Source organism: Taeniopygia guttata, chromosome 4 (assembly GCF_048771995.1).
Source record: "Taeniopygia guttata chromosome 4, bTaeGut7.mat, whole genome shotgun sequence".
NCBI lineage: Eukaryota > Metazoa > Chordata > Aves > Passeriformes > Estrildidae > Taeniopygia > Taeniopygia guttata.
This window is the reverse complement of record NC_133028.1, coordinates 59,890,322-59,909,748: the sequence shown is the minus strand read 5'-3', so window position 1 is coordinate 59,909,748 and position 19,427 is coordinate 59,890,322. Positions and strand designations below refer to the sequence as shown.

At 41.1% G+C, this 19,427-nt stretch overlaps 1 protein-coding gene and 1 long non-coding RNA gene across 5 annotated transcripts in view; both read left to right on the top strand.

Annotated features, from left to right (window-relative positions):
- The first annotated feature begins 1,608 nt into the window (after positions 1-1,608).
- The window catches only part of LRBA (LPS responsive beige-like anchor protein), a 368,276-nt gene continuing 350,457 nt past the window's right edge, over positions 1,609-19,427 (top strand). For 3 of the 4 annotated variants that reach the window (XM_072928718.1, XM_072928719.1, XM_030270329.4), the window contains exons 1-2: positions 1,609-1,849; positions 2,160-2,621. In XM_072928718.1, coding sequence (XP_072784819.1) covers positions 2,403-2,621 — 219 coding nt within the window. In that variant the 5' untranslated portion in view covers positions 1,609-1,849; positions 2,160-2,402. Of the gene's footprint in view, positions 1,959-2,159; positions 2,622-19,427 lie in introns of all 4 variants that reach the window. The other variant, XM_041715964.2, reaches the window with a different exon arrangement.
- Positions 2,631-18,658, top strand: LOC140683998 (uncharacterized). Its single transcript, XR_012055766.1, has 2 exons — positions 2,631-11,986; positions 12,031-18,658. It is a non-coding gene; the product is annotated as an uncharacterized lncRNA (long non-coding RNA).

Below are 19,427 nucleotides of genomic sequence, written 5' to 3'. Positions count from 1 at the left end.
AATCATTATTAACACAGGCAGTCTCCTTTAAAATGCACAGTTGAAGATTCCTTGAAAGAAGAGTTCGGAGAAGACCCTCCCACTTCTTTATTAACAGATAGTCAGATTAATATCAAATAAATTCACGTAAAAGGACAAACAAATGAGACAGGATAGGATTGATGCCTATTTGTAGCTCACGACGCCCTAGAGAGAGCACAAAAAGGGCAGCAGCTCTCGTCCTTCTACCCCAGTTGTACGTGAAGCTTCCTCCACCCACCTGGGGCTCGGCGGGGGATTCGGGGCACCGGGTTTTGACAGTGCTGCCCCTTTTTGGAGACTTTTTTTTGGGGCTGGGGAGCGGCTGTGACAGCGGCTCTCAGAAACCGAAACAACTGGCACCCCCTTCGCAGGTTTTTCACCTGAAGGAAGAGAGTGAGTTTTCTTTCCCTCATCCTGCTCCCTTTTTTCCTCAGCTCGTCACATCTGGGTGGCGTCTCTCCTGACCCACATTCGTGCTCCATACGCTCTCCAGGGAGCCGCAGGAGGAGGAGGAGAAAGAAGGAACGACAGCGCGCCCGCCCATGCTGGGCGGTAGAAGCGACTCACCTGACTCCCCATGATCGTTCTGGCGGTGGCAGGAGCCGGAGCTGGACCATCCAAACGACGTCTTCTCCCACACAGCTGCAGTTTTCCTCCAGGGAGGGTCCGCGAATACAGAGCACTTGGCTGGGGGCCCGCTGTTCGCATTGGGTTTCTTTGATTCTTAAAAAAACTCAAACAACTCCCTTCTCCAAAACCACCCCCCCCAAAAGAAAAAGTAAACTGCTTCAGGAAGGGCAGACTTAAGTTGTTGAACAGCTATAGAACTCAGCCCTAGTGAGGCCATGTCTGGAGGGCTGTGTCTGGTTCTGGGCTCTTTAGGACAAGAGAGACGAGCTACTGGAGGGTGTCCAGCAAAGGGACAAAAAGATGATGAGGGGTCTGGAGCATCTCTTTTATGGAGAGACTGTGGGAGCCAGGGGTCTCTTCAGTCTGGAGAAGTCCGAAGGGGATCTCATTAATGCACATAAACATCACAAAGATGGCTTCACAGAGGATGGTGCCACACTCTTTTCAGAAGTGCTGAATGACAGGAACAGGAGTAATGGCCATAAGCTAAAACACTAGAAGTTGCACACCAGCATGAGAAAGAACTTTATATTGAAGATGATAGAGCACTGGAACAGGCTGCCTAGGGAGGACTCTCCCTCTCTGGAAACACTTCAGACCCACCTGGACATGCCACCTGCTCCAGGTGACCCTGCCTTGGCAGGGGCAATGGATCAGATGATCTCTAGAAGCCCTTTCCCTACCAATTCTGTGAAGGCTGCAATAATCTGGGACAAGTTATTGCGCGCAGCCTCCAGACCGTCCGGGCCCACGCGGGCGCTGCATCTCCACAGGTGAGCAGCGTCCCTGGGGATGACGGGGATGAGAGGGAGGGCGAGAGGGAGAGCGAGAGGGAGGGCGAGAGGGAGGGCGCGGCTCCAGCTCACCTGCGCTCACCTGGGCGAGCGCTCACCTGGGCGTGCGCAGCCCGCGGCTCCCGCCCCGCGCCGCGGCCCCGCCTGCGCCCGGCCCGCGCAGGCGCTCCGGGGGCTCCGCGCTGTCATGGCGGCAGCGACCGGCAGCGCCGGCAGGAAGGAGATGGGGCTGACCGGGAGCGCGCTGTGAGGCGGCGGCGGTGCTGGCAGCGGCAGCAGCAGCTGGAAGTTGAGGCGCCTTTGGGCAGGCGGAGTGGCGGCCGGCACAGCGCAGCCGGGCAGCGCAGCCGCCTCCCGGCCCCGGAGCCGCGCCCGGGCAGCCCGCGCCCCCTGCGCAGCCCGCGGTGAGTGCGAACTTGGCGGGGCGCTGCACCTGCCCGCGGCCGTGCCTCAGCGGAGCCGCCGCCGCGGCGGGCAGCGGCCGGGCGGGAAGGAGGAGCGTGTTCTCTCTAGGTAAAAAGAAAAAAAATAAGGAGAAAAAAAAAGCAGATTAAACCCTTGAGGTGGGGGCTCGGAGTACGGCAGGTCCGGGAGCACTTCCGCGGGGAGAGCTAGGGCGGCTCCCGCCGGGAGCGGGGCAGGGGCCGGGACGTGCGGGCTGAGGGCAGCGCCTGACGGAGCGCGGGCTGAAACACACCTCGGGCTGTCCTTCAGGGCTGCCTGTACCTGCCCGAGGGCAGCGCTGTGACGGACGCCTCCTGCCGAGGAAAGAGCCCCATTCCGGGTCCTCCCCGCCCGCCTGACGCCTTCCCCCGCTGGACGTCTCGTTCTTCGGGAGCCGGAGCCCAAGGGAAGGAAGCAGAGCACTGCCGCTCACCTTCCCGGCTGACCAGGTCTTCCCAGAGGGGCGAGCGTGTGGAGCTGGCGCTGGAAGCCGTAGCCTGCGGTGAACTGGCCATGGCGAGTGAAGGGAAACAAGTTGTTCAGCCAACAGGTGATGATGGAGGAGGAGGAGCGGGAAAAGGAAGAAATGGTGCTGAAGGGGGAAGTGTGCTGCAGCCTTTGAATCCAGGAGTCCCTATCCGAGGCATCAGGATGAAATTTGCTGTGCTGACAGGACTGGTGGAAGTTGGTGAAGTGTCCAACAGAGACATAGTCGACACTGTGTTTAACCTGGTAAGTTGATTGCCTGAATAAGGGGAAAAACCAGCATGAGTATGCAGAAGAATCTGCAGGTTTTTTGATGCTATTTTTCTGTTAATATTTTTGTACATGTTTACGCTTTCACCATGCTGGATTTCAACCATGTTCTTTTTACTTACCACAGAAGCTAGAAAAAAAGCATATGAGACACACTTTATAGACACACTTATACTTGAATTAGCTGCAAGCATCCTCCTCCTTTGTTTGCCTGGGAGAAACTGTTGCTTTATTTAGAATGAGAAGTGTATTGTTATGTTTAAACATTTAACAGGTGTACTCACCAAGAAAGTTAAATGTTAATTTAGTAACTCAAACTGTCATCAAAACACACACACTGTTTTAAGTCAAAGCAGTTTTTCAAAGATGTTTACATCCCTTCTTGCTTCCTGTTGGCTTTGGAAGTAGGTAGACCTTGCATGTTCCGTGTGCAGGAGGTGAGGGTGTCAGGGAGTAGTTAATTCAAACATGTTTTACATGGTCTGCTTTTTGGGAAGAGTAGAATATGGTTTCAGAATATGGCTTTTTTAAATTAATGAATTAGGGACCCAACTGCTTTTTTTTGAATGCTGTGTGGCTCTATCTAATATTTCATAACAGATCTCACTAAACTACTGAGGATACGACTTTTTCTTGTTGAAGCTACAAATTTAGTATATACCACTGAACATTTTGGGCCAATTGCTTTAAATTGCCAAATTTAAAGCAATTAGACTAGTAAGCAATGTTTCCTTGATGCAGGAGATGAAATATTAGGAGAAAAACTCTCAAGTTTACAAAGATACTCTGCTATTACCAGAGGTCTTAAAACATCTCTAAAAACAATTATCGTCCTTCCTTATTCCTTTGAGTGAGCAGCTCTGACTCTAATAAAACAATGTGGTTTCTGACAAACCAGGAAGTGAGAGCATTTAATAATATAAAGCTCAGTAGCAAGGAAAGTTGAGGCAGAAGTGATACTGTTTTTTTATGCTGTTATTTCAGTTATTTTGTTTTTGGTATTCTTTGCTACATGCAAGTTTCAGTGGTCACTAAGTGTGTAGTGTCTGTTTCATGTTTTTCAGTGTTATCATCTTGGGTTATGATGAATATTTGTTTTGGGATGTTTTTGCTTTAACAGTGTAGTGCCCTAGATTGTTTGGAGGAAAAATCTCAATACAGGGAAATGGCAGTAGTGACAAAAAATAAAGTGCACATCAGAGGTTTCATGGTTGCTTCAGGTATGAGGAAGTGATTAAAGTTACTTGGTATCCACTTGACAATGTCCTGGACTAAACCCAGTGCTCATATATATATGGACATGAGTTTCAAAAGGAAATTCTGGTGAATAGTTTAAAATTTAGGACACTTATGTAAAGGGAAATTTTTCATTAGTGTGTTAAGTTTTACTTTGTTTCTAGTGTGGTCTTTTGAGTAGTGTGCTGGAGGTGTATTTTATGGCAGCAGTGGAAAGAGGTTCGGCAAAATAATTAAAAATATACAAGCTCCTCAATACCTGCCGTTCCTGTTCTGCTCCATTTTGGACAAAAGAGGAGCAAAAACTTCAGTGTGATTTAGAGTACCCTTGATTTTAGATTAAGAGGTCTGTAGAATTTGACCTATGGACTGCATTTTCCTGAATCTTCATTTCCCAGATAGACGGGGCGAGTTTCTGGCATTGGAAATTTTTGAAACGGTGTTCTTGCTTTTTCTATAAGTGAAACAGCGACCCTGACCTCTCTGAGAAGATTCCTCAACCATTTCAGCACACCTGGGAGGCTAAAGGTCATGCTCATGTCCCATGTTGTTTTATCAGCTGGCGGGTGTCATGACACAGCCAACAGTAAGGACACTTTGCCTGGATATGTGAGAACAAAATCTGAATTTTGGAACAATAGCACAAACAGTCGGCCCCTTGATTTCTCTGAGTCCTAGGGAATCATCAGGTAGCTGGCAAATCAGGTATTTTGGAAATGCATGAAAAAAATCAAACCAGCCAACAAACTTGTAGTTTTTGTTACAGAAAGCCATTATTTTCTGTATTTTTTTTAAAATAAAAACTGTGAAGCTGACTTTTTGATGTAGCTTTTTGGGATATGAGGGATATGAAGTCTCCCTTCAAAGCAATGCTCATTCATCTATCCAGAGTTCTGCCTCTGTTTATTTGTTATCTGTGACTATTTTGTCAATACCTCTGAAATCACGCTGTCCAGAATTTAAGGTGTGTCAAGTATTGGTTAGCAGTGGTGTACTTGGTTTTTTCTGTGTGGGTGTACAGAAAATCTGTAACTTTTATCTGAAAAGGTGACTCTTAGGTCTGGCTTTTCTGGTAGTTTGTTTCCCAATGGCTTTGGTAGTGTGTTTCATTGGGTGCGTGCAGGTTGGGGGGTGGGGGATGACAATCATGCCCTGATCTGCTGTTGCCTGATGGGGTTAAGCCCTGTATCCCCTCCTGCTTGGTTTCGTTCTGTGTGGTGACTCACAGCTGCAGTCACCAGGGCTGGGAGCGGAGAACTGCTAGTCTGCTACTCGTGATTTGGAAAGAGGACTCCTGTGCTATCTGGGGTTTTATTTGGTTGCTAATCTGAGGCATCTTTAGAGCAGAGTGCAAGGAAGGCTGGGCCAATCTGGGTGGAAAGGTGGCTTAGTATATTTATTCTTTATGGCATAACCACCCTCAAATGGGAAGATATTATTCAGGGATGTTAGGTGCCCTAATTTGAATTTCTTGAGAAAACTTGATGCTCTTAGTTATGCCCTTCCAACTTGCTGTAGTATAAGGCGGTTATCAAGAGAAGACCGAAGTGCAGTCATGATGTTTCTCATCTTTAAGAGATGGTCACATTCTATATGTGAAAGACTCAGGAAGTCAGAAATTGAAAGTACACAGTAATTGATCTGCTGCTTACTAAAGAAGTGTGAGCCTCTATAGTTCTGATTACTTGAGCAAATAAGTTGTTCACTTCAGCAGTGTTGGATCTTGGAGAGCCACCTCTGTCTGACATTTCCTCTGTCCAGCAGTGTAACAAAGTGCTTAGTGAGCTCTATTCTAGCATCAAAACTCTACTAGTCTCGTTTTGTTGTCTTTGGAAATTCTACTCCTGGAAACATACAAGCTGATCTGCTTTGTTTTGGTCAGTTTCCTCAATGAACACAGCTTCGCAGCCCATGTTGAATATGTCTTTGTGTATTTCAGCACCTCTTAAAAGTGAAAAGGAAATAGGGACTTTCAAGAAACTGATTATTCTGTGGACAGCTTTGAAAGCATGTTCTCGTTCAAGTATTGATTCGTTCTCTTACTTTTTTAGACAGACTAAGCAAAACTATGGGTATATATTCCTCATGCATTGTGAATTTTTTTTTTAAATTAACTTTGGGCAGCAATAACTTTAATTATTTCCTTTGCATACAAATCAAGTGAATTCCTGTTCATTATCTCATATTTGTCCTCATATTTGCCCCCCTTAGTTTATTAAAATAAAAAAACCCTCCTGGGTGGAGATTGTAGAGTGAAAAAACAAATTACAGTGGGACCTGTTACTAACTTAAAATAGCTCTAAGCCAGTTTTATTTAAAAAAGCTTTAGTGCTTCAAATTGTTTTATTGATTATAGTATAGATTGTTACTTGATTTAGTTCAATTTTTTCCCCTCAGTCTGTGTTTCAAAGACTTTTTTTTTTTGGCAAATTTCTCTTTGGTGAAGAGAATGTGTTGTTGCTTCTGATTCTGTTCATGAATTTATGAGATCCTCACTAAGAGTGACAAAGTGCAAATGAGAAAGAAACACAAGTTTTTATCACCTTGGGAAGAAGAATAGTGGGATCTGAGGAGCAGAGGATTAAATTGCTTTGTAAATTTAATTTTTCAGCTCTTTCACTTCTGCCAGACAAATTAAAACCACAAACAAAAATTCAAACTAACTTTAAAAAATTCTTACAGATTATTTTCCTGCTGATACATCAGGTTTCTAATTTGGATGGTTTTGGCACACTAATGCAACTAGAACACTGTAACTCATAATGGTTTTTATGAAGTCTGAATTCCCCTTTTCTTGTCTCTTTTCACAGACTTATTTGCATGTAACATGTTGTAGAAATCCCCCAAAGCTAATGCTGATAGAATTAAATGTATTGCAGTAGTAAAAGTCTACCATAAAAGTATTTATAACAATGCATTCCTTTCATTACACTATTGTATGTTTTAGAGACTTTATTTTCTACACAAACTTATCAATGCTGATGACAAGTGAGAGTAACTAAGTAGACCCTAGATATCACTGAATATTGTGTTTCTTAATAGATGAAATCTTCCTTGGTAGCTTCCCAGTAAATACACCTCTGGCTACAGTTATCCTAGTTCAGTCACTGCTGTCCACTTAAAGTACAGATGATAAGGTAAGTCTGTGGCTTTAGCTGTGTCAGGCTTGTAGGGGATTTTTAAAAAAATCATTGTAAATTGAACAGTCAGCTGTCTTAGAGGTCATGCATGGTTTTTTCTTATTGAAGTGATACATATTGGGGTGTTGATGCAACTTCGACATTATTTTGTAGTTAATGGAAATATTACTCTATGTAGTATATGTAGGAACGTAGGGAAATTTTGTGGTTGGCTGAGAAAGGTGTAGAAATGTAGTGAGGTGGTAATGGGAGTCTTTAATTAGGTATGCAACAATGTAGAAGAAAATTGTCTAGGCTCTGAAGAGGAGCTGCTTTGTACTTTGGCTGAAGTATCAACTCACTTAAAACACAATGTAGGATGACAAAATATTGAGGACAAAATTTTAAAGACTGCATGGGAAGGTGTTTACTTTTGTTTACTCTTCCACTAAGTTGCCAGACTTTTATAGCTGCATGTGTCCAGTCTGAGATTTCAAGTGTCTGTGAAAATCTGGAACATGCTTTGTGTTTTCTAGCAGTGTTGGCATCTTGTACTGATATTAATAGACTCTGTACAAACATAAAGCCAAAAAAGCAAAGCTGAGTTTGGTGTTTATGTATGTCTTGTCTCAGTAATGCAAAATTTGTTATACAATTTTTAATTAGCAGTTTGTTCTACAAAGAAGCCTGGTCAAAACGTGTTGATAGCATGGCTAAGAACTCCCCTTTAGAGTGGAACACATCAGTTCAATGACAGATTTTTCTAGGTAGTGTCTGGTAACAGAGGAGAGGGAGTCGGGTTTCCATTGCAGTTGCTTTGCTGTCTTTGAGTAGTGTTTTTTGCTGCTTCTGCCAGACAGTCCTAGGCTAGATGGACCATGGGCCTGACCCAGCAGTGTAGAGAGCGCAGAAACCTAGGGGCCATATGGACTGGCTCAGGAAAAGCATCTGCGGATTAGGGAATAGAATGAAATTAGTCAAAAGCATCAGGGAAGCAGGTGGATGGCATGTCAAGGTTGCCACAAAGGCTGGATATTGCAGAGTGATACAGAAATGGATATTTATAAATGCATGTTGAATCAGCATGCTTTGGTTTACTCCTCCGATAATCTCTTTGAAGATGAGTGTGAGTGAAGGCTTTTGAAGTTGCTGTATTGGCTGAACATTGGAGGTTGAGGATAATCAAAGATGAAGTATTTGCTCAATTCTTTTCTGAGGTAGTGTTGGTTTGGTACAGTATTCAGTACTCAGTGGCTAGTCAGGTGTGCATTCAAATGCTGAAGTTTGCTGAGAAGTCCTGGTCGTCTGAAAATCATCAGGCCTGATATTTTTTTTGATATGTGTTGTGGATTTTAGTCTGATGAAAGATAAAAGTAAGCTTTGTCTGTGGTTTCATTCACTGTCTGTATCTTTACCACCTCTTGGTGAACCTGTGCTCATTCTGAGCTGTCTCTCACTTGACGTTGCTCTGACCTTTTATTTTTCACTAGATCTGTTGGCAGCTTAAAGCACTGATAGCTTCTGTCTTCATGCAGTCATCAAGTTCTTTATGAGCCTTAAGAAAGAAGCTTTAATCCATTGCACAGATGAAATAAGCTCTTCTGTTTAGTCACCGGAATGTGAAATAGCTTCTTGCTACCTTTGGTGTTTGTCTTTAAAAATCTATTCTGTCAAATTCAGTCTTGCATGCGTTAAATTTATGCATATCTTTTTAAAGAACTTCTATTTATTTTAAATGGGTCAATCTGGCAGAAAGTTTTTGTTCATAATCACTAATTATGGTTAGCTAACTTTCTGCTGTTCAAATGTCTTCCCCAGCCCCCAGAGGCCTCGCTGGCCTCTTCGCAATGTTTTACGCAATGGTTTTTGGTATTAGCTTGACCTAATTACTAATGTCCTAATTTAGATTACATTTCTGCTTTAATGAATTCTGGATTTTTTCTGGTGAACTTGATATTAGGTTAGAGCATGCTACTGCCCATCCAAAAGCTAGTTTGGCCATTTTTATTTGACTCTGGGAAACACTCAGGCTTTGTCTGTGAGCTTTGGCCGTTTGCCAGGAGTCTGAGGGCTCCATGAATATGGTAAAACAGGATACTATTGCCACCTGCTTTGTGAATGCTCTGTGTGGAGACTGCACTTTCCAGCATGCAGTGCTCTGTGCTGAGGGTAGATTGCAATCAAGATGCATCCTTGCACAACTGCTGTAATCAAACTCACCAAATGCTGGTACTGCAGGAGTTGCAATAGTACCTTTCCCTGAGCCACTGGGGGCTTTGTGCTGATGCTGGGAGTCTGGATTACTTTGTGAAGAGCTTGCGTTGCTACAGTGCTTTAGGTTCCAGAGCTTCACATCTGGGCATAAGGTTCTAAATAGAAACTAATTTATGGAGAAGAAAAATCTAATGCCTTCTGTTGCACTGGATTCCTCTAGTAGTAACTGGGGAGCTGGGAGCAGCCCAGGCATGATTTTCTTGTTAATAGCTGCCTTGAGAATATATTTAAATGAGAATTGCTAGTGGGAATAGGATGTGCTCAGTTGCCTCCATGAGTCTGAGCAGCAAGTCTCTTTTCTGCAGCCTGCATATGAATAGTTTGTTGATTTTTTGTGTTCTACATATATCTAGGAAAAAAATTCCACATGCATCAAGGCAGAAAATTCAGATTATTTTTTGTGTGACTGAAAAGCTGGAATTGAATTGTTCAGGCAAAAAACTCTTCTGCTTTGTTTATGCAACTGAAGAAATCAAGACTTGAAGAGCTTCTGGGTTATCTTTCCTTTGCAGTTGGGAATCAAAACCAGAGTAACAGTGTAGGACTCATCTGTTTAATGAAAGTGTGTTATGTGTGTGTCAGCATTTGCCCTTTTTTCCATCAGCAGTTGTTGTTTGAGGTGTGGACAGAAATTACTGAGATAAATTTGCTAAATGGAGCCTATTCTATTTGCCCCACTTAGATACTCCAAATTTCTAGGTTTGTTGTGGACTAGCCCTGTAAAACAGTAACTGTAATGATGCATGGGGTGACCTGTAGCTTATTTATTCTTTCTTTGGGAATCCTGAAAGACAAGAGGCACCAGGAAGCAGCAGGTAAGATGTTAACTGCAGCAGGAGGGCAATTTCTATAATAAAAGACCAGCAAGAAGAGAACCAGTTGTATCTCACATTGAACTGGGAAATGTGTGATTATGGAGTCCAGGATGCTGAATGTTTGCGTGGTAAACCCCTCACAAAGTTGTTCCTTTATCAAACCGTGTATGTTTTGGTGGGAATTGTACTGCCTGCTTTCCCAAATGTAATTCAGGTGGGGGTAGGTAAGGAGTGAGATAAGCCCTGTTGCTGTAGAACTGCTGAATAAAGGCTTTGCAGATCCTGCAACTTTTAAGTTTTAGTAGTCTTTTATTAGAGAAGCTTCTAAATTGTGCTGTTTGCACTTCTTGGACTTAAAACAGTGTTCCTAAGGAGAATTGTTTTTTGCATGATTGTTGATGATCTTGGAATCGATCAGTGCTTAAGAAAATTAAACAAAAAACATCACCACCAGAAAAAAACCCCAGAAACCCAAACCACAATCCCCCTCCCTCCAAAAAACCCCCAAACCAACCTGAAAAACAACACACTTTCCCCACCCACCTGCCCATCAAACCAAACCCATAAATTTTGTGTGGAATCATGGACTTCAGTTACAAAATATGGCCAGTGATACAGAAGTAGAATTGGTGATGAGCCTTAAAACAATGCCATGGAGGGGAGGATAAGAACCCAATGACTGATGTTGTGAATGGTGCATGACTGTTAAAGAAATGGAAACTATTAGTCCAGTCAGCATCTGCCTCCTGCTAATGTTTTTGTTGAAACTAAGCATGTGATTTGTCTAGAGTTGTGGTTGTGAACTTCACTGAAAAGAACTTGCAAGCTTTTTTTTCTCCCTGTATAATGGGACCTTACTTATACTGTAGGATTTGGTTTCAGTATGTAAATTAGGTTCCTTAATGCCTGGCTTTTAAGTATCTGATATGGAGTATAAAACTGAGTAACTGTGATTGCATTTTTTAGAATGTATTTTGAGCCATCAAACATGAGATGGGGAGATGTGTGTTTTTAATACATTGCCACTGTTATAGAATGGAAGAACACCTGAGGTGTGGGGAACAGATATTTCAACTGGAATTGCAAAAGATTCTCTGTCCAATTTGTAATCTATAGGTAAGGGTCACCTTCTGAAGCTATGATGTCTTTAACACTTCAAATGTCCTCATTTTAAACAGGGTAGCAGTGGTGCTCAACTGAACAGTAAAGTGCAGTGAAAAGAGTTCTCAGGATCAGAAACTGTATCTTCATATAAATCAGTAAATGCTTATGAAGAAATTATTGCCATGTCTCCTTGCCCATTTCTACCTTAAAAGTAAGGTCCCAATCTTGTGCCACACTAGATTATCCACTGTCTAACCTCACACCAGGACACTGCTTTGTCCTTTCTGTGCCCCCTTGCCTCCTCTTCCATGAACTGGCACCTGCTACCTTCATCCTGGGCTGCAGAAATAAATCCTGAGCACTCACTGGAATCTGTAGCAGCCTGGGAATCTGTGAGTGCCACTGTGTGCTGCAGTTGCTGTGGATCATCTGATTGCAGGAGCATTGCCCTGGGGACATGTTTATTCCATGACTCATCTTGAGACCTGGTGCTGAAGACTTGTGCCCTTCCTGTGTACTGCTTTTAAAGAGGAATGTATATAGCTCTTTGGGAGTTTTGCTGATTTGGTAAAGTCTCATGTCTGCAGGAAATGAAAGCCACTCTGATTTTTCCCCTTAGCAGGAGGAGATTCAAATTGCCATTTGTCAGGATTGAGGGTACTGTGAGTGACTTGTAAAGGAGCACTTGTAACACCTCTTCTGCAAAGACTAGGGGTCATAAACAGCAAAACCAGGCAGATTCATGATGGGGAGAAGGCACAGAAAGAAACAAATGTCAGACCTTGTGGTTAAGGTATTTGAATAAGGTTTTCTAGTCACTCATACATGACAAGAAAGGTTTGGAGCTGGAAGACGGTGGACTTCTTGTCTGCTGTTAGGACTTTACTAAAGATTTCTTTGTAATGTACCAAATCCTGACTTCATTCATGTAAAGTGCATTATTTTCAGGTGAAGGGCTTTGTCCAGTGACTGAAATATCACCAGAGTTGCTTAGACATATTTCAAAAAGAAAGAGTTTAGATGGCAGAAACTTGGGTTTCTTGCTTCATGATGTGCTGCTGTAATTTTTCAGGTAGGTGGTGTCCCTGTTTCCAACTGGATCATGAAGAAATTGAAAAAATGTCATATAACACTTCTTGATGCAAGTTAGTGTTGTGTATCGTCTGCCTTCTCCTCCAAAAAACAACACATGCGGTGAAAATAATTTTCACATTGTCAGATGATGTAGATGACTGCAACAAGCAAACTTGTCAGTTCAGGCTTTCCCTCAGCTGAGTTTTGTGTGTGCAAACTGAGAAACCTGGAGTACTGGATACAAAGTGGAAATGGGGAAAAAAAGCCCCAAAATTTCATTTGAGTGCTGAGTTAGTCTTGATGTCTTTGTTGCTGTTCTGTAAAGATGGAAGTGTCTGTAGGGATTCTTCGAATAGGTATGGAAGGAGTAGTTGAGATCTCTTTCATTCTAGATGTAGGAATAGAAGTAGAAGTTTAGAGGAACATCCAAGCCCAGAGAAATTGTCATAAAATGACATCACACATGAGCAGTTTAGTTTAATCACTGTAGTTATGCTGTTATAAAACTTGATTATAAACTATTTGTTTCAAATTCAAGCTTCTGGATTCAAGTCCTGACTATCTACATATCACAATCTTGTCACCCATTAGGAAAGCTGTGGCAGACTGGTGAAGTTACCAGTGACTAGAAAAGGGAAAACATAACTCCCAGTGTTAAAAGAGGGAAAAAAAGGAAGAACTTGGGAGACTCCAGGCTGTTCAGTTTCACCTTTGTATCTTACAGGATCATGGAACAGATACTCCTGGAAATTGTGCTAAGGCACATAGAAAATAAGAAGGTGATTGGTGACAGCCAACAAGGTTGGCTAAGGGCAAATCAAAGGGCCTGACAGATTTGGTTGCCTTCAGTGATGGGGTTGCAGTACTGGTGGATGAGGGAAGAAAAACTGATGTCATCTGTGTGGACTTGTGCAAAGCATTTGGCACAACATCTCTGTCTATAAACTGGAGAGGTGTGATTTGATGGATGGGCCACTCACAGCAAAACAAATTGCCCAGGGAAGTTGTGGATGCTCCATCCCAGAAGTATTCAAGGTCAGACTGGATGTGGCTTTGAGCAGCCTGGTCTAGTGGAAGGTGTCCCTGCCCATGGCAGAGGGGATGGAACAAAATGATCTTTAAGCTCCTTTCCCACCCAAACCATTTGGTGATTTTGTAATTCTTTGTTCACCTCTATGGGAAAACCCACTTTCAAGTACACAAGATTGTCAGAAATTTAAACTTAATTTACATGTGGTGGCACAAGAGGGAGAGTTATTTCAGTGGCTTTTGGCTTGTGCCATCTCTTTCATGTGTTGTTTAGTGTCAGTGTTTTCATTTGCTCTGTAGCTATTGCTGACATGTGGGGTTTAGTGTGTGTTTCATGCCTCATTCCTGCGCTTGTAGCTGAATTCCAGTATCATCCCGAACAGGATATTTCTGTGCATTTCAGTGTAGTGATGCTGCATATTACTTACAGTGGGGCTGGTCAGACACAGGCTTAGTTACCATTTTGCACCACGCATGATACCTACTGTGCAGAATAGCTCTTTAGCTTTGAAGTACACTTACAGTGTGTCTTCTGTGGGTTGGCAGTGCGTTTGAGTTCTGTAGACTGAGCGATCTTGATGCTTCAATTTCCTGTTAAAGTAGGTATGTGGGGAAGGAGGTGAACAGCTTTAAATGCTCATTAATAGTAATTTTCCAGCTGGATGTTCAGCTTCTCAACTTCTAAGAGTTAGCTTTAATATTTCGTATAGCTCTATTGCTCACATATACAAGGCTAGATTTGTAGTTAAATTCAGTTTCTCAACTCTTAAGGAGTTTTGTTCACCAAGGATCCTTCTAAATGGGTTTGTTTGTCTGTGATGTTGCCGTGCAAATTGGAAAGAATGCTTGAATGCACATATGGATTCTTAAAACAGGTATTGATCATTATAACAATGGGATTAATGCAGAGTAAAGGATTTCTCAATTGCAGTAATTGTATGTGCAAATTTCTATATTAAAAGGTGCCTGAACCTCAGTTTTAATATTCAGAATTTTGATGGCAAAAATGCCTTTGTTTAGGAAGGTTAATAATTTGGCCAAGTGGAGTTATTGCCCATTATGAGCATGCACACTGATTCTGTCTGGTTAAATTAACTGTGGTGTCAAAGAAAACAGAAAAATCAAATGTGTGGATGGCAACTGTAATTATGAAATATTATTATGCGTGACATAGTTGTGATCTCTGTAAGGCATTTCCATGTTCTGATGTTGTGACCCTATAGAGTATTTATACAGTTAGATGTGTACTGGAAAATATGTTAAGATAATGGAGAAGTTGCCCTGAAGAGTCAGTGGTTCATACCTTAAGATTGCCTGGTATCTTCTGTTTTAAGCAGTCTTCAAGTATTTTCTCTGAAGTTCTATCTTTTTTTTTGCAGGCACTGTATGATACTGTGCTCCAGAGATGTGTGGGTTCAGCCTTTGGTCACTTAACAACAGATCTTATAACACACACACTCTTACTGCACAGACAGTACTGAAAACAGGCAGGTTTAGATTAGGTGTTAAGAAGAATGTCTTTACTCAGTGGGTGGTGAGGCACTGGCACAGGCTGCCCAGAGATGTTGTGGGTGCCCCACAACTTGGAGTGTTCAAGGCTATGTTGGATGGGCAGCTTGATCTAGTGGGTGACATCCCTGTGCACAGTGGGGAGTTTGGAGCAAGGTCATGTTTATGGCCCCTCCCAGCTCAAACCATTCTGTGATTCTGTGCTTTCAAAGCAGCAGCAAATGTGTGTTTTCTGCTGGATGCAGTCATGCTTATCAAGGAAGTTGAGTTGGAACCTAGAAAAGGAGCACAGTCGTGTTAGGCTTCCCACTGCTTGGACCAGCTATTCTTTCCTCCTTGACAATCAAGGAGTATTGAGTCTAAGTACCTGGCTCTAGAGCTGCCTCATTATGCTTGCTGCATTGTGTTTTTATGTGAAGTCTGAATTCCTTTGGTGTTTACAAGGCAGAAAGGAAAACATTTGTTCTGTTTGTTGTAACTCAGAATGTGACTTTTCCAATAAATAGCCACACAAATTTTACAGACTGGAATGAAGTATTGCAGTTTCAGCAGCACCTATTGTTCTACTTTGTCTACACAGAATTGGTTCTGTTTCATCTGCAAATTCTGTTGTAAGACAGCTGGAAGGCTGAAAATGGATTCTCATTCTAAAGGTATAACAAGCTGTCCTTCTTATGAAGGACTGATTTTTTTTCCTCTCTTCCAATCTCCTTGTTTTTTAAACAGGTGGGGTGATTCTGTGATTGTATGATTATCTGTCAGTACATATCAGGATATACTGCAAGATTTCACTGCTGTTAGCTAAAGTCATGAAACATCCTCTGAGGGGTACTTGCTATGTGTAGGTTGCCATTTAGATACTTGTTTTCCAATTCCTGAGATGGAGTATATGGCAAAAAGTAAAAACGTGTTTAAAAACAAGAAAGAAAAAAGTGAAATTGTCAAATGAGAACTAGAAATTAGGAAACTGTAAAATGAGCTAAAGTGTTCTAAGACAATGTGGGTGTCTATTAATCACTTTGTGAACACCATAAGAGCAATATTCCTGAAAAGCCACTTTATCAGTAAGATATTGCTGTGCTAATTCTGTAGTTGCCTAATTTTGGAAAAAGAAAGGAGGTGGGAAGTCTAGTTTTTAAAGCATGTAATTTGCAATATGGGTATTTTTTAGCTGTTTTTAGCCTATTACAACTGTGACTGAAGCTCTTCAGAAAGCAATGACCTAAAACCTGAAATGAGGTTATATAGATTGAAGCTCTAGCAAGGATGGTATCACTACAACTTGGACAGTGGAAAATGAAGCTGTGTTGCTTGAGGTTTGTCTTGTGGTTGTGACCTGTCCCATAACAGTGGCTGTCACTGAAGAAAATTTGTGAACACTTAAGTCCTCTGGTATACTTAGGGGTGAGGAGCTACAACATTTTTTTTAATCTATTAGGAAAATGACAAACTTTTGTGTTTTGTTGAAACTCTCTATTTGTCCCAAAAGTTAGCGTCCTGCTAACTGCAGTGAGAAATTAGAGAACTTTATCATCTTTATGTTGAGAATCTTATTGCCAATCACTACTCTACATAGTGTTTAGTTATGCAAGGGGAACTGAACACAAAAGCTGTTCTTGGTGACTGACAGTGCAGTTGAGAGGCTTGTTCCTGTAAAGGGAGGAGACAGGCTGTATTGTGCAAACAAGTTCCCAAAGTAGGGTGTCCTGAAACCTAAAGTCATGCTACAATTTGTGTGATATTTGCTTGAAACCAAATCCAAATAATAGTAGTTGTGTGAATGCAAAATGGTTCTTTTATTTTTCTTTGAAATGAAGAATAACACGCATGAGGAAGAGTAATAGTTGCTGTTTGTATTAACATGTTTTGGTAGAAATAATATTTGCTCATTGTATTGAAAAAATAATTACAAAGAAAGCATACAAATGCAAGATGGTCCTGTTTGCTATTCCTAAAAGCGACACTGGGATTTTTTTTCTGTTTTATCTGCTCATTCTCTGGAGTGTACATACTAAAGAGCCAGCTTTGAATGGAGGAAGAAGTTAAAATTCTCAGGTTTTCAAATCTGAAGTCAGAAATGTGTAATTGTTAGCAGCTAAATTTTGGAGTTCCTATAGGTCATGTGAAGCAGATACATTGTGGACAAATCTTTAAGTTCCCTAGTTTTGTGCAGCAAATGCCAGGTGTGAAGGCTGATCTTTGAGGAAGGACAGATGTGTTATAATTTGAAATATCTGACTTGGTTGGCTTTGGTTGCAGCTGTTGTCACTTCTATTACTGCAGATGGCCATAATCATGTTTTTTTGCCAGCAGCTGAGGTTAGAAACAAGAGCTTTTATACTCACAATGTGGAAAACTTTTTAAACTGGTAATTGGACTAGTGTAATTTGAACAAAAATTAAGGTTCCTTGTCCCCTAAGATGATGCTTTTGAATTTATGAGACTCTAATTGTGGATTTGATGGAAAGAATTAAGGCTAGTAGAGTGATTCATGGACCGAATGCATATTAAATATGGAAATATGTAAATTGTGTTATTTCATAAATATAGAATGTTTATGTATTGTGAATAAAAGCTATTCCTAATTTTTGGAGTAATAGGAGGCATAAACAGAGAAATTTCCTCCTGTTTCTCTACCAGACTCCTTAAAATTCTCCCTTAAATGGATGAATTTCTCAGGTGATTTATGACAGTCTAACAAAGTCTCAGTTTTTGCATGACTGACTTCATTCACATATTTTTGGGTTCTAAAAATGTTACTGTGCTATAAAGCTGAAATTAGTTTTGTATTAAACACAGTGAGAAATAGGACTGGACCATAATGAGAAAAAGAAATCTAATTTTATTGCTTCTTAATTGTTGTTATCTCACAAGAGCATTCTTCTGATTACCTGGAGTAATTTAGCACCTTCTGTAGTGCCATGTGTAGCATAGTTAAAAGAGGTATAAAAGGATAAACCCAGTTAAATTAAAAATGGTTGCTGAGCAAATGAGTGCTTAGTATTTTAAGAATTTAAGTGTCTGCCATGGAGAGGAGTTTTTATCTATAGCTTTATTTTCCATAACCTTCTTCTTTCTTTGTTGGTCCCCTCAGTGCAGGGCTTTGGTGGTGATGAAGTGCTTGCCACTGATAAGTTTTCTCAGAGAGAATGCTGTTACTGTTTCTTCTGTATTTTCTGCTCAGTCTAGAACTGTGTTAGTGCTTTGCCCTATGTTTAACAGCAGCCTCTCCTCTTGGCCTGGACTGCCCATATGCAGAAAGGGAGAGAAGCACTGTAATGATTGTTCTTTACTTTAGTGGCATCAGGATTTGCATCGGGACTCTGCAGCAGTTTCCAGAGTTATGTGGCTAAATTAGCTCCAAACTTTTGCAAACAGTACATGGACTGTTCAAGAAACAGGTGAATACAGTGTTCAGCACTCTGGTTAGTTGTCTTAATGGGAAGTGTGTAAATCAAAAATAGAACCTTGCTTCATATGACCTTTTGATTTGGAAGGGTAGTGACATTCAGCAAGATACTTGTGATTCAGTTATGTAGTAAATGTAATGGCAATTACATTTTAAGTAATGTGATTTCTTCTTAAAGCTCTGTTTACCTTGTTTTTGAAAGAAGGGATCTTTGAGTTGATAGAATCACTGGAATAGCACAGTTATTGAATGTGTTTTGTTGGTATCGCAGTCAAATGCTCATTTGTTAGTGCTTTCTAGATATTGAAAGCTGTTCTCTTTTCTGCCTTGTCTGTAAATTGCTTTGTAAATGTTACAAACTGTAGCTGGCAGTATTTTGTCAGAGCATGATTGACACTAGCTTTATACTTTGATAAGGTTATAAATAAATGTAACTTGAATTTATTCTTCTGTAACTTTTACTATTCTTCATGAACATTTGCTTAAGTGTTTCATTAGTATTTGGTTGGGCTGACTATAAATGTGTTTCACTATATTTGTTCCTCTCCTGTCTCTTGTCTTGAAATTTGCATGAGAGAAAGGAACAAAGTTGAAATTTTTATATTGAAGTACTCTTCAATTTCTGAATAATATTTGTATTGCAGGAATGTTTGTATTCCAAACCTGTCATTGACCAGCTGTTTTTAGGTGAAAATTTTGCCAAAGACAGCATTGGACATGAAAGAAAGTAGGTGAATGGCAACAAGGATGAAATAAGTTTTGGGTTAATTTTGAAAAAATAATGGTTTCTTAAGAATTGTATTTTGTGCTGAATGCTTTGAAAAATGTGTCCAATAATAAATAAAAACTAAATAATCCCATCACTTTCTTAAGCAAAGTCCCAAATTTGCCCTAAACCAGGACAAATGCAAAGAAAAAAATATTTTTTTTTCATCTTCCATCCACTGGCTCCATATTTTTCCCAGTGTTGGTAACTGAATAATTTCTTTTTCAGTATTTCCATTTACATGTATAAAAAACCCAAACAAACATGATTTTTTGAAAGTGTGTAATGTTGCAATTTCACCCATGTGCTTCCACAGACTTATTCCCTTGAAGAGGGATTAATGTGCATAGAATGCTAATCTGCTTCACTCATGCTGCATAATTCAGTCTTAAGTAAATACTAAATAGGAAAAAGATATATCATAAATCTCAAAAGGAAAATTGAGAC